Source organism: Euphorbia lathyris, chromosome 5 (genome assembly GCF_963576675.1).
Source record: "Euphorbia lathyris chromosome 5, ddEupLath1.1, whole genome shotgun sequence".
Lineage (NCBI taxonomy): Eukaryota > Viridiplantae > Streptophyta > Magnoliopsida > Malpighiales > Euphorbiaceae > Euphorbia > Euphorbia lathyris.
The window spans coordinates 19,724,696-19,739,980 of NC_088914.1; the positions used below are offsets into that span (position 1 = coordinate 19,724,696).

The 15,285-nt window shown below is 36.8% G+C and overlaps 1 protein-coding gene across 1 annotated transcript; it reads right to left on the reverse strand.

Annotated features, from left to right (window-relative positions):
* Nucleotides 1-1,625: 1,625 nt before the first annotated feature.
* LOC136229235 (polygalacturonase 1 beta-like protein 3) lies at nucleotides 1,626-4,017 on the reverse strand. Its single transcript, XM_066017885.1, has 2 exons — nucleotides 3,863-4,017; nucleotides 1,626-3,773 (listed from the first exon to the last, which is right to left on the reverse strand). The coding sequence occupies exons 1-2, from the start codon at nucleotides 3,968-3,970 to the stop codon at nucleotides 1,935-1,937; spliced, it is 1,947 nt and encodes a 648-aa protein (XP_065873957.1). The 5' UTR covers nucleotides 3,971-4,017; the 3' UTR covers nucleotides 1,626-1,934.
* Nucleotides 4,018-15,285: the final 11,268 nt, after the last annotated feature.

Sequence of the window (15,285 nt, forward strand, 5' to 3'; positions counted from 1 at the left end):
CGTTGAAAATAATTGACTTTATGTATAACATTGATAATCACATAAAAAATTATATATTATTTACTTAACCAAACTTCTTTGTACTATCATGTAGCTACAAAAAAATATATTTATTAGCTATCCTATAGAATATGCGTGGTTGCCACATGATTATCGTGTTATACATATTATAGTTCTTTCCAACTTGGTTATCACGTTACTATTCCAATATTTTTATGAATTGGTTGGAATAACTTTATTGAAATAAAAATATGAAGTCCAATGATTTTATTGAAACAAAATAAAGTTCAGTGATTTTTTTTAATCGTATCTCAAATTTCAATGACCATTAATGTAATTTACCCTTGGATTTGAATGTGGAAAGAACAATTATATGAGAGCGTGAAGATAGCCACGGAGGGTCCGAATGTTGTTTTAGTTAGGGCAAATTGAAAAAACATTAAAAGGGACATGTAATGGCTTTAGCGGGTATTCCCATCGCCCCATGTTCATTCAAGGCAGCAAAATCACAAGCAATTCTTGAAAGTTTTTCCTTTTCGAGAGATTGCGGCTTCTTTTCAATCTACATTGAGTCTGATACCCAAATAGTGGTGAAGGTGTTAAATTCCGGTTCATGGTCACAAGGTCTTCTTGCATTTGTGTATTTTGATATCATGTCTTTACAACCCTTTTTTCATACATATAGTTTTGTGTTCGTGTTCATTTATATAGTCTCATGATATTAATTTCTTGGATAAAAAGATCTCAATTCTGCTATTTATTTTATGGAGGACTATCCTGAAGTAGTTTGGACATAAATCTGTACTGATGCTATTATTTTGATTAATTAATATCAGATCAATTTTCAATAAAAAAAAAAGGTTAATTAATTTTTCTAAATTGAAAATAAATCCCAAATTAGAAGAATTTGGCAGTACTTTTTTTTAATGAAATTTTCTAATATAAATAAAAAAGTTGAGTGGGAACCAACATATTGTAGCTGGAAAGTGTAAATACTTGCATATTTTAGCATAATAATTATGGAAGTGATTCGTTGGATCATACAAACAATACAACTACTACTGCTATCTTTGACATTTCCCGGTGTGAACTCTATGGAAGTCAATGCATCTTTTTCCACTTCATATTTCCCCAAACAAAACAATACTACTATCATTTTAACTCGTCATTTCTTTTCATAAAAATCAAAATTATTTACCTCTTAACCTTCTTTTTAGAGAGTAAATATATTTTTATTTAAAAAAATATTAGACAATTTGGTTGGAGTAGTAAAAAATTCAATCTCTCTATATCATGTCTGAAGAACCAGTTTGGTTTATCGATTGTTTATTGTTAGAAAGAACTATGTTTTTTCAAAAAAACAGGTTTTCTTTTCATATATAAAATACAAATATGCGATTTCTAACTAAATACACATAATTTTTCGTTTTAAAATGAAAATTCAAACAGAAGATAAAAAGTGGGTAAATAAATACCCCGGAGATTCAAGTTTTCGTTTTAAATTGAATTTCTTTTTTATTTTAATTTTTTTAATAGGAGAATGAATTGAATTTCCCAATTTCCCACCGCTGAACTCAATAAATATTTGGCTCTCCTAGAATATGAAAATTGTCAACCAATAAATATACATCTCAGAAAAAATAAAATGCATTGAACTCATTATGATATAATTATAACACATATACATATTCCATTGGAGCTCAATAATCTTAGTATTGATGAAAGACGTCAATACCCCAACTTTTTTCTTGTTTCCAAAAACAACAAAATCCCTCTCTCATACAATATTAAATAACATTACCCACAAATAGTATAATATAATAAATAGGCCAATTTCAGCCCGTCATTTAAATCGAACCACCGGCTAACTTGCTTTTAGCCAACGGTTCAAACCCAAACCGGAAAATGGTTGGACCATTGTCGTCTCGTCTTCTTTAATCAGCAACGGTCCAAGTCAAATCATTTTCAAATATCCAATGGCAGACTTCAGTCTGACCCGGAGACGAACCCAAAGCGTAAAAAGCACCATGGGTGGGGCTCCATGAAGAAGTATCCAAATGACAGATGGCAACACCATGGTTAATCTTACCCTTACTATTCCGATCCAAAATATCCGCTTCGTAAACCCGAACTTTAGGAACCGAATGGCAATAGTAAAGAAGGTAAGGATACAAACTCTGATGACAAGATACCGACTTTGTCACTTTTCCACCGTTGATTCCTTTGACCGATCCTATCATGATATCTTTCTTCGACCCATTGACATTCACAGTCGTACGCGCCGCCACATTCCGCCCTAGAACAGACGTGGCGAAGTCGACCATGTCCTCCGCTGACCCCACGCACCGCTTGTTCTCGCCGGCGCTTGGAGGTCTCTCGCATTCCTTAAGCGCGTCTTGAATGATGGTTTCCATGGTGGAATTATCCAGCGCGTGGAAAGTGTTTTTCAGCAGAGCAAGGTTGGAGTTTGAGAATGGTAATTTAGAGGTGATAGTCCGGGGCAAAAATGACCTTTTGGGCATTTTATCTACAATATCCGGCATTGGCATCACAGTCCCTTTTTTCAGATTAGATTCACGGAAGAATTTGCCTGGTTCAACCCATCTATTTACAGAATTGCCACTGAGTTTCAAAATCTTTGCTTCTGCATCTGCTGCACCAGAGCTGCTGCTTATGTTCGTGTACTTGGCGAAGGAAACTCCATTTTTAGCATAATCTTTGAATGTATTGTTGATTCCATAGCCTTTGAATCCGATTTCATGACCTTGAGCAGCTTTTCCGTAGCCTGTGAATTTATCAGTTCCTTCATTGAATGATTTACCGTAATTATTGAAATTCACCTTCTCTGAATTTGAATTCTTCGCATACGAATCGAATGAATCATCTCCCACATTCGATTGATCTCTGTAAGATGAGAAACTATCAACATTCCCATTCCCATCGGCGCCGTAGTTCTTAAAAGTATTATCCGGATTATTCCCATTGAATCCATAGGATGTGAAATTATCAGCAGCTCCGTTTCCTACCTCGCCGTAATTCGCGAAATCCGACCCAATCACATTCGAATTCACTCCATATCCGGTGAAATCATTCGGAACTCCGTTCCCGTTCTTCCCGTATCCCTTAAACGACTCACTCCCGGAGTTCGTATCCAATGAATAACTGGTGAACTTTTGGGCTTTTCCATTGCCGGCGTCGGAGTAGGTTGTGAATCGGAGATTCGGGACATTTACTTGCCAGGCATACCCCTTGAAGTCGGATTTACCACCAGTTCCGCCGGTACCGTACGTATTGAAGCTCTCGTCAATATCATTACCATTAGGGGCATAATTGGAAAACTTCTCATCATGACCGGCTCCATTGCGGCCGTAGCGGCGAAAAGAGTCGACAGGGATATTATCGGAGTCGGAGTAGTTCTTGAAGGAGTCGATTCCGCCGGCGCTCTCAGTGCCGTAATTGGTGAAGTTACGGTTGAGGTAGGAAGAGAAACTAACATCTTTGTCATGCTTAGCGAGACTGGGAGACAAATCGGGGAAGCAAAAGAGCCTGGCGGAGGAGCAGAAGTCGGAGAGTTTAGTAGAAAGGGCATTTTGGGCAGCGAGTTTGGAAAAAGCGGCGGAATCGACGGCGTTTAATGGCGAAACTTTGGATAAAAAGAAAGAAGGTTTAGGTAAATTGTTACGGATCTCTTTATTCCAGTAACGGATGAAGGAAGCTTTTGGCGTCATCGGACTTTCTCCGGCCAGGAGGTGGCTGCAACTTCCGAAATTCACCTGCATTGTTTAATTTAGAAAACAATTAACAACAATAATAAGAAGAACAGGAAGATTAGTATATATAATTAATGGAAGTTAGAACTTACATTGATGAACAATGGAATAGAGAGGAAGGAGAAGAAGAAGAAGGAAGAAAGGGTATGCATTTTAGGGAGAGTGAGAATGTTGGTGGATTTGTAAGGTTGTGAGAGCATTTATATAAACAGGTTTACACAGAGTAGAGATAGGGAGTGAGAAACAAGTGTTTTTCTTTTTCTTTTTTAAAATTCATTTTAAAAGTTTTTTCAACCAATAGTTTTTTTTTCTTTTTTCTTTTTCTTTTATTTGTTATTGGCAGGTTGAATTTATAAATAACCGTGTTTGTATATATAATCTCGTAATTTGATACATATTTGGGGTTTATAAAGTTTACTGTTAAAAGATTTATAAATTAATTTTTTTAGTTAGATAATATTTATAGTTTAGTTAACTGTGTAAATATATAAGTAATTTATATAAATTCAGTTTTCTTTAATTATTCGAAATCGGTCTCTTTTAAAGTTTATGAGCAATGATTTATAAATTGTACAAAACACGAATATTTATCTACAAATTTTTAAATCATGTAATTGTTTTTACAAATAGACCAACTCACTAAACTTATTATTAGAGCATTAAATTATTATTTTTTTACTTTTTTATTTTTTATTTTTATTTAATGTAGGTTCTAGTGAGACTAGTGGGTTGAATGAAAATCACCTTCGATAATAATTATCATTATTAAAAAAAAGTATAATAGATCTTTAGCACTCAACTTGTCCAAATACTGCAACTGACTCCCTAAACTTCATAGGTTATAACTAACCCTTTTAAGTTTTAACTTGTTTATTTGAAACAAATAACTCCTCAAATGTCATGTGGCTCCGCGTGATTGGAACTTGAAAATATTATGATTATCTCCTTACTATCACGTGGCATTTGAGGGGTTTTTTTTTTTTTGAAGCAAAGACGAAGATTTATTCAATATCAATAGCCAAAGCATTACACGCAAAGTGGGGGGTGGAGGTCCGTAACCCACGGTCTGATTCAGAGATCACCGCTTGTGCAAATACGTGAGCAAGGTGATTCGCAAACCGACGTACAAAATTGACAATACAATTTCCAATATCCTTAAATAAGGATTTACAATCATCAACAATAACATCTATGAATGAATTGTAGTCAGAATCTCGCTTCAAAGTATAAATTACGTTTGTGAATCCATTTCAAGGACAATGTTTTGTAGTACTGACTCTTTATCTAGCTTAGTGTTTCCCGATAATAGAGCGTTTCAACGAGGAAAGGATCAAGCTGACAGTGGAGGACGTCGTTAACACACTCCCCCCCCCCCCCCCCGTCGTAAGGAATCGGCCAGTGCTATCCCAACGGTAAAGCCATAGCCACCAAAGCCCCATTTAAAAAGATTGCACCATCAACATTGATTTTAATGACACGCAAGGGTGGTAAGGACCAGTAAGCAGGTGAGGTCATTGACGAAGAGGTCTCAGTTTGTAGTGCCATTTGAGCAGCCTTTTAGTGGGATAGAAATGAAGTTGTATTACTGAACAGAACGGTCATAGAAAGCACATTGCTATTCCACACGGGCATGATATTTGAGGGGTTATTGTTCCAAATAAATGCAAATTTGAGAAAAAAAAAAAAAAGTATATATTCAAAAGTACATTTATATAAAGCGTATGAATGAAGTAATATTTATAAAGATATTTTAGTGAAATAAAACAACAATTAAAATATTTTAGTTACCTAAAGTTTATGTGCCGAATATTTAAAGAAAAAACATTCTCAAATAATAACACCACAATTAATTTTATGTCATGTTACATGTGTTATCAAATAGTGTCCAACTTTGCCACTTTGAGTATAAATACTAGATTCTTATTAGTGAAAGGGAATTTAAACATTGTGTATTAGTAGTTAGTCTCTATAAGAATATAAATGTAGGAAAGAGACCCTTACTAATAAAATAATAATAATAAAAACATAAATTACCACATATCAATCAAATTTCCTTAATGCAACTCTCAACCTAAATTGGGCAATTCAAATAAGAAAATAATAGCATTTTATTCCTAATTAGAGATATGTTTTATTCCTAAAATGGAACTTCCAAAACTTTGAAATTTTCCTCAAAAAAAATTATTATTCTTATTTATGCTTAAGAAACAAAACCTTCGACCCTTATTTCATTGCAAAATGGCACCTACAAAAGAAGCATTAAAAGCATTGTAATTAATCATCTTATCACTAAATATAATTTCTTTTTTTCTATTAACTTCATATTAATATTTCGCAATTTTTCTAAAATTAAGCTCGACATGGTTAAAGTGTGACCGGTAATACAAGGGTTGTGGTGATATGTTCTTACACTAAAAATCACATCATATATTTTTTGGACTACAAGAGGTAATTCGATGATCCATATAGTATATGTGATATTTATCCTTAATTGGTATCAAAGCCACATATTTCATGTTCTGACAATTTTGATCCTCTAATATGAAGAAAAATATAATTTTTTTTTGTTAGGATTAATATATGTACTAAATCTGTGTTTATTGGGCATGAATACGTGTTTTCAAACTATTTTTTTTTTGTGAAAAATGACGCTGGAATCATATAGAATAGTGTATATTTGCGATATAGGATTTTCATATTCAGAATAATACCAGTTGCAGTCTCAGACGTGAATGTGTGTGCTTCAAACGCTAGTTTTTATTCGTCGTATGGACAAACATACTTCACCAACATGATCAAGGACCCCCAAAAACCTTAAATTGGAGCAAGTTTCAAAGCCAATGGACGACAGGGAAGACGATGCATGGGCCCCACACGGCCCTTAGGATTCCAATTAGATGTCTACCATGTGTCGCGCATCTGCTGTATGCACACGTGGCAATTAGTGGTCAATTCACACAAGCCGCATGACGGACGTGAACTATGCATAGGGTGGCTTTTGGTTGTCATTTGGCCTCTAAATGTTTTTTCGAGACCCTCTATTTGCAATTTTCTAATTTTTTTGGTGTATTTTGTGTAATTTTTAGACAGACATAATATTTATTTTTGACTTTTTGAATATTCTAAAATCATTTAAAATCAATAGAAAATGTTTTTAATTGTTCAGAAACTATGAATTTTTTTAAAAATTTCAAAATATGAGAAATATTTTTTGAGAGATTTTATATAGATAAAAAAATATGTTTTTGAATATATATGTTAGTTATTTGTATTTGTACAACTAACAATACTTGAGGTTTTACATAGACATGTATTATAAATCATCCAAATGAGCTCGCTTTCCACATCAGTTGGTTAAACTGGAGAAATTATTGAGAAAAATTGACTGTTTTAAATTAGACAAAATGGTCAAATGGGATAGATGGAAGCAATCCTGCTCCACACTATGAAGATGCATTAGTGTATTTGGAATGGTGGTCTAACTTAAAGGCGGGATAAGCACCTCTTTTCAACAAGTTGATCAAGTCCATGTGATCCTAAAGGATGAAAGATATGTTGACTGAATCTTGGATAAAGAGCAACCACAATTTATAAGAAGACAAATTATTTTTTTGGCAGTTGAGTTGCTTGGAAGTTCAATCTCCCACTATTTATTTTGCTACCCAGCTAAGGTCTGGAAAATGTGTTTAGAGACCATGTTATGTGAGGCAGTCCGTCAGTTTGGAAGGAGGGGTCACAAGGTTATAGAGTACATCATGTTTTTGATTAAATACCTATAAAGCTTGAGGGTTAGCTTTTATTGCGAATGATCTTAGTTAGTTCAGTTAGTTTGAAGTTAAATTATAAGACTTTCCGTTAATTTCTAGTTAACTTTTCAAATGTTAGTTCTTTGAAATGTTTTTGAATGTTGATTGTTTTTAATATTGAGGAATATTAATTATGGTTTATTATTGAATAGTAATCAATTATATTGTGAATGCTTAATTAACTAAAAGATTTAATCTCATTCATAGATATAACTAATAATGCTTTCATAATAAACCTAAAGTCAACGTGAAACTTTGAACAATATCCTTGTAATGAGTCACGAGATGAGTTACATCCTATAATTTTGTTCTCTATGCATAAATATATATTTGGCTAGGTCAAACGTTAGAGTTGTTCGCTACCTTGAACTCGAAGAGGACCGTCTTGCATCAATTAAGATCAATATCGAGGCCAACTATTAAAAGTTGGTTCTGTTGGTCCCGTGTAACGTGACAGAGTTAGTTCCAAGGGGGGTTAGGAACTATTTAAAATTTTCACGTAAGGCAGACTTATATTTTTATCAAAGACTTTTGCTAAGTCTTTTAGCACAACGATACTGAGTAAGATTAGAGGCAGGCTTAGTCAACTGCTGACTAAAACTGCTTCTATTGTGAGTCAGGAGATAACACTTAAGTCTATTCCTGAACTCAGCTCTCAGATCACTCAACTCAGCGTATGTTCTTTTTAGCATTTTACTAGGCAGTACACAACAAGCAATATATAAAGGAGTAAAGGGTTAGAAATATCTTACTCAGCAGACTTATCCTGGTTCGGCCTCCTTGCCTACGTCCAGTCCCCGAAATCCTTCCGAGCTTTTAGAATCCACTACTGAGCTCTTTAAAGGTAGAGTCCAAACCGTTTACAATAGCTACTGAGTATACAAGAGTACCTTCCTCTATTCTTCTACTCAATACTATATCTACCGCTGAGTGTTATAACCGAGCAACTCAGCTTCTCCTTTCTAATCTCTAGAAATGATAAAGTGTTTGTTCTAACAAAATGAAGAACACTTTAGATGAATAATTCACTTTAGGCTTTTACACGAAAATAAGAATTGGTGTAAGAATTTGCTTTGCTTTTCAAGACAGAACTTCGAGTTGGTATTTGGTCAGCGTTTCGACTTGATGAAGATCTGCATCGAATGAAGCATTTGAGAGGCCTATTTATAGTGACATCTGAGGCACCGGTCATTTCGAATTTCGAAATAACCGTTGGAGGGAAACGGCTTCCTGTCGCTTTCACTCGGTCAGTGCTCAGCGTCTTCGGCCAATAAGAACGTTGCATCTTCTGTCTTCGTCAGGGATCAGTTGCTTTTGCTCAGGCTGGTCAGAGTGTCTCCACATTTTAGGAAAAGTCTTCCAGACAACTTTCTGTTCTGTCTGAACATTTCCTTAAATGGAAATACTTTGTCTCCAAGTTGTTCAGGCCAGCTGCTGACCTGACTTCGTTGTCGCTTGACTCAGCAGCTTCGTCTTGAAGCAATTGAGAAGGCTTCTCAATCCTTCTCCCTGCTGGGCTCCATTTTGTTCTGCTGGGCCGCGTGGCTTTCAACTGTTGACTTGGGCTTGACTTTCTCTTGTGGGCTTTTAGGCCTTAAACTTTTAATGTCTTGATTCTTATAAATCAATTAACTCAATATTGAACAAACACATTAGTATTAATAAATCAAAGCATTTAAATTTAATGTGTTGGAATATTTTATCATGGGAAATCAACTATACTTTAAATAATTTTGTCAAATCAAAATCATGTGGAAAGATGTTTCAACAGGTTCAAACTCACTTGGGAAAAGATCCAACTATTAAGGTTAGAAACGTAAGTGTTCCAATGGCAAAGGTAAAGAGAAGGCTAAAGAGCATAAGTAGATGTAGTAGAGGAATAGGAGAGCCAAGAAGAGGAAGAAGGCACATATCTCATGTGTGAAATGCTTTAACTTCTAGGAACGAAGCCATTATGAGAAAGATTGCATTGCCCCTAAGATACATTCTTTTAACTCGAGTGTGAGTGCATTATATGTATCAAGTAATGTTTTTATAACTGGGTTCGATCCTATATGGATTGTTAAATTAGGTGCAATGGACTATGTAACCAAGGATAATAAAACGCCTTTATTTAATTTCGATGAGTGCAAACCGAAACAAAGTAGATCTATGATGGGGGAAATTCAAAAGTTGAAGTCCAAGCGATCAAAGCTTGTAGAATGAATTTGAGTGGTGGTCAAACTCTAATTCTTCAAGATGTCCATTATGATCCTAAGATGCGAAGAAATCTTCTTTCTGTAACAACTCTATTGAATTTGGGATTCAATTTCCTCTTTAAGGATAACAATTTAAAATTGTGTTTGAATGATGAATATTTTGGTTCTGGTTATATTACACAAATGGTTTAACTATTTGGATGTCAATTTAAGCCATGGCAGTATTTTTTTCCAATATACTTCTTCTTATTCTTATGTGAATGATAAAGATGTTAAGTCATGACATGCTAGACTAAATCGCATAGGCCAAAAAGATCGAATGAGTCGATTAGCTAAGAAGGTCTATTAGGTAGTTTGAGACAAGTACAATTACCTCCATATGAATCATGTCTTAAAGGAAAAATGTCTAGAAACCCATTTGGTAAGACTACTAGAGGCGAAGTTCCTTTGCAATTAATTCACTAAGATGTCTATGGTCCAATGAATGTGATGGCTAGGCATGGAGCCTACTACTTCATCACTTTCATATATGATTATACAAGGTATGGTCATGTCTACTTAATGTCTCATAAATCTAAAACACTAAGCTATTTCAAGAAGTTTATGAACTTTGTCAAGAATCAACTAGAAAGAAAGTTTAAAGCTTTGAGAACTAACCGTTTCTAGAATATCTCTTAGATGAATTCAAAGCTTTATATGATCAAAAGGGGATTGGTCATCAAATGTCCATCCCTTTTACTCTATAATAGAATGCATTACCAAGAGGTAAAATATAGCTCTTCTCAATATGGTCAAGTTAATGATGGCTAAAGTGAATCTACCAATTTCTTATTGGGAAGATGCATTTCTAACAACCACTTATGTCCTGAACTGAGTGTTGTTCCCTTATAACGTAACAAGTTAGTTCCAAGGGGGGGGATAGGAACTATTTAAAATTTTAGTACGTTAAGGCTGACTTCTTTTTCTTTGAAAAAGGATTACACAGCGCGCTGAGTAAATTAAGACACTAGCTTGGTCAACTGGTGACCAAGTCAGCTTCTTTCTTTGAGTCAGGACATAGCACTTGAGTCTATTCCTGAACTCAGATACTCAATACACACAACTCAGCGTGACCTCTTTACTTGGTCAGTTTTGTTTAAGCAAGCAATATATATATATATTAAGGAGTTCAAGGTTAGAAAGATGTTACTCAGCAGATTTATCCAGGTTCGGCCTCTAAGCCTACATCTTGTCCTCGGAACATGTTCTGAGCTTTCGAATTCTCTACTGAGCTCTTTAACGGTAGAGCATCAAACCTTTTACAACTTAGAAGCTGAGTATAACAAGAGTACCTTCCTCTATACCTCTACTCACTCCTAATCTCTCGCTGAGTACTATAACCGAGTACTCAGCCTCTCCTTTCTAATCTCTAGAAATGATAAAGATTTGTCCTAAACAACAATTGCTAAGACACCTTAGATGATTGAATAATCACTCTAGACTTTTACACGAAAGATATAGAATTTGGTGTAAGTATTTGCTTTGCTTTTTCTCACAGAACTTTGAGTAGAATTTTGGTCAGCGTAATGGCTTGATGAAGTTCTGCGTTTTTTGAAGCAACTGAAAGGCCCTATTTATAGAGACGTCTGAGGTATCAGTCATTTCGAATTTCGAAATAACCGTTGGAGCGAAACGGCTTCCTGTCGTTGTCAGTTAGTCCTGCTCAGTGCTCTTGGCCAATCAGATTCAAGTATCTTCTGTCTTCAGTCAGTGCTGAGCAGCTTTTAGTCAGACCGATAGAATGTCTCTCCATTTATGGTAAGGTCAACTAGACAGCTTTCGGTGTCTTCTGAACTTTACCCAAAGTAGAAATACTTTGTCTGGAAGTTGTTCTTGCTCAGCTGCTGTCTTGTACTCTTTGTCGATACAACTCAGCAGCTTCGTTCTGAAGTTGTTCAACGAAGGTCTTCTCGATCCTTCTTATGCTGAGCTGCGTTTTGTACACAACGACAGCGTTTTGCACACGCGGGCCGAGTGGTTTTGATCTGTTTGACTTGGGCTTTGACTTCCGTATTGGGCTTTAAGCCTTTTAGTCTTTATGTCTTATAAACAATTTAACTCAGCATTGAACAAACACATTAGTGTAATAAATTAAAGCATTTAAACTTAGTGTGTTTAGAATATATTTAATTTTACTTAAATAATTTTGTCAAATCAAAATCATGTGGAAAGGTGTTTCAACAAACTCCCCCATTTTGATGTTGGTAAAACTATTCAGCGAGGAACTCAGTGTTGAGCTCCCCCATGATAGTTGACCTAATATTACTTAGCAGACTCCCCCGTAAGGGTTGAGCTATTGACTTAGTTTTACTTAAACATTTTAAGGTTTAATCGAGTAAGTCTAAGGTCAGTTCTCAGATATAGGTCAGCTCATGGAATATATTCTATTTTACTCAGTGTTAAGCGGAAGATTTAACATTCAGAGAGCGTTGAGTATTTTATTGTTCAATGGGTCTTATGAGACAGTGTTTAATAAACATACAAGATAATGTCAAACATTTTATCAGCATAGCATACAATCAACAAGTATTATAAGCAGTAAACATAGTTGATGTATTTGAAGATACATGGTAACATAATACTCAGCATCATATGAAATAACTTCAAGTTTGGATAAAAGATGCAAGTATTGTATTGAAATAAAGTAGTCAGCATATACAGCAAAAAGATAAGCAAGAAGAAACATAGAAACTACAAAGTAATAAACAAACTGAGTTAGCCTATTTCTATTTCTTCTTCTTATGCTTAGACTGACTACTTCTAGCAGCCTCCTGCTGAGTTCTAGCTTGTTCTTTCTCCCCCGTTTTGTCAGCATCGGGAGGAGGAGGAATTCTAAAGGAGTCGGTTAAGGCCGCGTTGGTCAGTACGGCGGACAACTCCTTAAGCTTGTCGGCACTTTCATTGATGCCATCGAAGACAACAACGCCTTCGTCCAAGACCTCTTTAGGTATACCGAGTTCAGCTGCGCTGAGCATGCTCAGTATATAGGCTTGAGACTTACCCACCCAAGTAATTGTATCTGACAGTGCAGCAAAAACTTGATGAAATGTCTTCAGTAGGGCTGAGTCATAGTATTGACGTTGGATATTATAGTGACGCACATGGGTGAAAGTCTTTTGGGTAGTGACCAGTATCTCATTCTGCTTCATCTGGTCAGTGTCCATCTCTTGCTTATCCAAGTTCAGCAAACGAATGGCTTCGTTAATTTGCTCCACCGAGCATTGAGAGTAGGAAGCCAGTTGATGGTTGGTCTTGTTTTGCTCAGTGTGAAGCTGGGCAAAGAGCATCTTAACTTCAGCAGAAGTTGCATATTGAGTGTTTGAAGTTGACAAGGTCTGGAATTGTTCTTGAAGAGTGTTGAGATGTTGAGCCATTGTCAGTTGGATCTCAGCCAGCTTCGTTATTGAGTCCTGCTTGGGCTGTTGTGTTTGAATGGAGATCATAACACGTAGTAGATCCTTCAGTCCTTTAACTTCATTTAAAAGCTGAGTGACTTGGGACAGATGAGTTGACTCATTGTTGGTAGACCTAGCAGTAGGTTCAGCATTTTGATGAAGATCCTTGATTAATGACTGCACCGAGTTGATGAGTTGACTACCAGACTCGGTGGCATGCAGATAGCTGAGTGATCCTTCATCAAGTTGCCGAGTTTCCTCAGTGTGACCAGTTGATGGAGGAGTAGGATTTTTCTCAGGGACGACATGGTCAGTGACTGGAAGGGGGTTGTCAATCTGCACTTGGTTCTCTTATAGAGATGATTGATCGGCAGGAATGATTGTTGATGCAGAGGTAGGATGACTGGGTTCAGTACTGACAGTGGCAGGAATTTCCTGAGTCAGCACAGTGCTTGGAGCAGCAACATTATCGAGAAGTTGCTCAGTTTGGCTTGTAGGGTTGGCAGAAGCATTCAAGTCGGCTTGTTCCTGTAGTGAAGAAACAGAGGCTTGCTTTTCAAGAGAAATTGGCAGAGAAGAAGAAGTTTGTTTGCTAAAAATTTTTAGCTTAAGTGTTGAAGGGTCTTTGGTCAGCTTCTGGACAGGAAGGTCAATGACAGTTGTCTGACTTGCCTTTACTAGTCTTCTTCTTCGAGGAGGTGTAGTGTCAGCTGGGATAGACTGTACTAAGTGAGGAGGAGAAGTTTCATCTTGATCAGCATTGAGCTGGTCCATTTGTTCTTGATCTTCATCTGCAGCCAACTCAGTATTAGTTGGGTCAGCAGTTTCCTCTTCACTGGCTGTCTCCTCAGTGTCATCCTGACCACTTTCTTCTTCCTCCTGTTGATCATTCCCTTCGTCTTCTTCTAGCTCTTCTTCAACCTGTGTGATGAAGTGATCATCCAGTTGCACATCGTCTTCTTGATGCTCAGCTTCAGTTCCCTGACATTGTGTGAAGTGAGAATCACCAGGAACAATGAAGTTAGTAGGGATAACATCAATAGGGGTCATCTCTGAAGACTTCTTCTTCTTCAGAGGTTGCTCATCAGTATCCATTCTTTCTTTTGTATCAGGCTCATCTTGCCTGCTTCTCTTCTCAGCTGACTTAGGTCTCTCTTGACCTTTTTGAGCAACTGACTTCAGCTTCTTGGCTGGAGACTCAGCATCTTTTGAAGGAGTCCCAATAGCTTTCCTTTTGCGGGCAACTGGAGCCTTTGTTCTTATGTCCTTCTTTGGGACAGTCTCCTCAGCAGGCTGATCACCACCTTTGGCTTTCTTAATCAGTTGGTTAAACTTCAAGGCACGCAGTGCATCAGTTGTGATCTCAGAGCCTTGGGCCTCAGTTTCCTTGGATAGGTCAATCTGATGGTCTATGAGGATTCTGGTAATGAGTGAGCCGAGCCTTAGAGTTCCAGTGCTCCGTTGGAAGCCGGCAATTAAGAAAACTGGCATATTGATGGGCTTGTAGGTCAGCATATGCCATATGAAGCATTGCTCAAAGTTTGTTGCTGAGCTGGTGCAATTTATCTTCGGGAAGATATAATTGGTCAGCAGGTAGTGTGCCATCTTTTGGTGCTGGCCCATTGAAGAACTGGAGATTTCTCCAGAATGGCCAGCGGGCTTGCAGAAGGTGGCAGAGTACCCAGTTCCTTCATGATCACCCTTCCTCCTCAGTTTCGTTTCTTTATTCTTCAGTTTCAGCAAGTTGGCAAGATAGGTAGGGTTGACAAAAATTGTTTTCTCTTTTACCACATTTACTAGGTGGTCCTGGTTATCGTCAGCAACCCGCAGATTATGGTAGAATTCCCTTACTAAGTCAGGGTAAGTTGGATCTCTGATTGAGAACAGCTCGGTCCAGCCATTCTTCGATATCCATTCACAGAATGGTTGCTCGGTTTCTACGAAGGCCTCAGAGAACCACCTTGAGTAGTCAATCTTCCATTCTCTAACGTTTTCGAAGACCTTAGTGTAGGTTCTGACTTTGGTCGGCTTTCCTTTAGAGGAGGTGGCTTGGACAGCTTTGCCTTTGCTCGGTGTA

Bases quoted from the DNA above. Each gene is read 5' to 3' on its own strand.
- LOC136229235 (XM_066017885.1), bottom strand. From the start codon at position 3,970: ATGCTCTCACAACCTTACAAATCCACCAACATTCTCACTCTCCCTAAA. The intron at 3,774-3,862 runs GTAAGTTCTAAC...TAAACAATGCAG, and splicing joins CTATTCCATTGTTCATCAAT to GTGAATTTCGGAAGTTGCAG.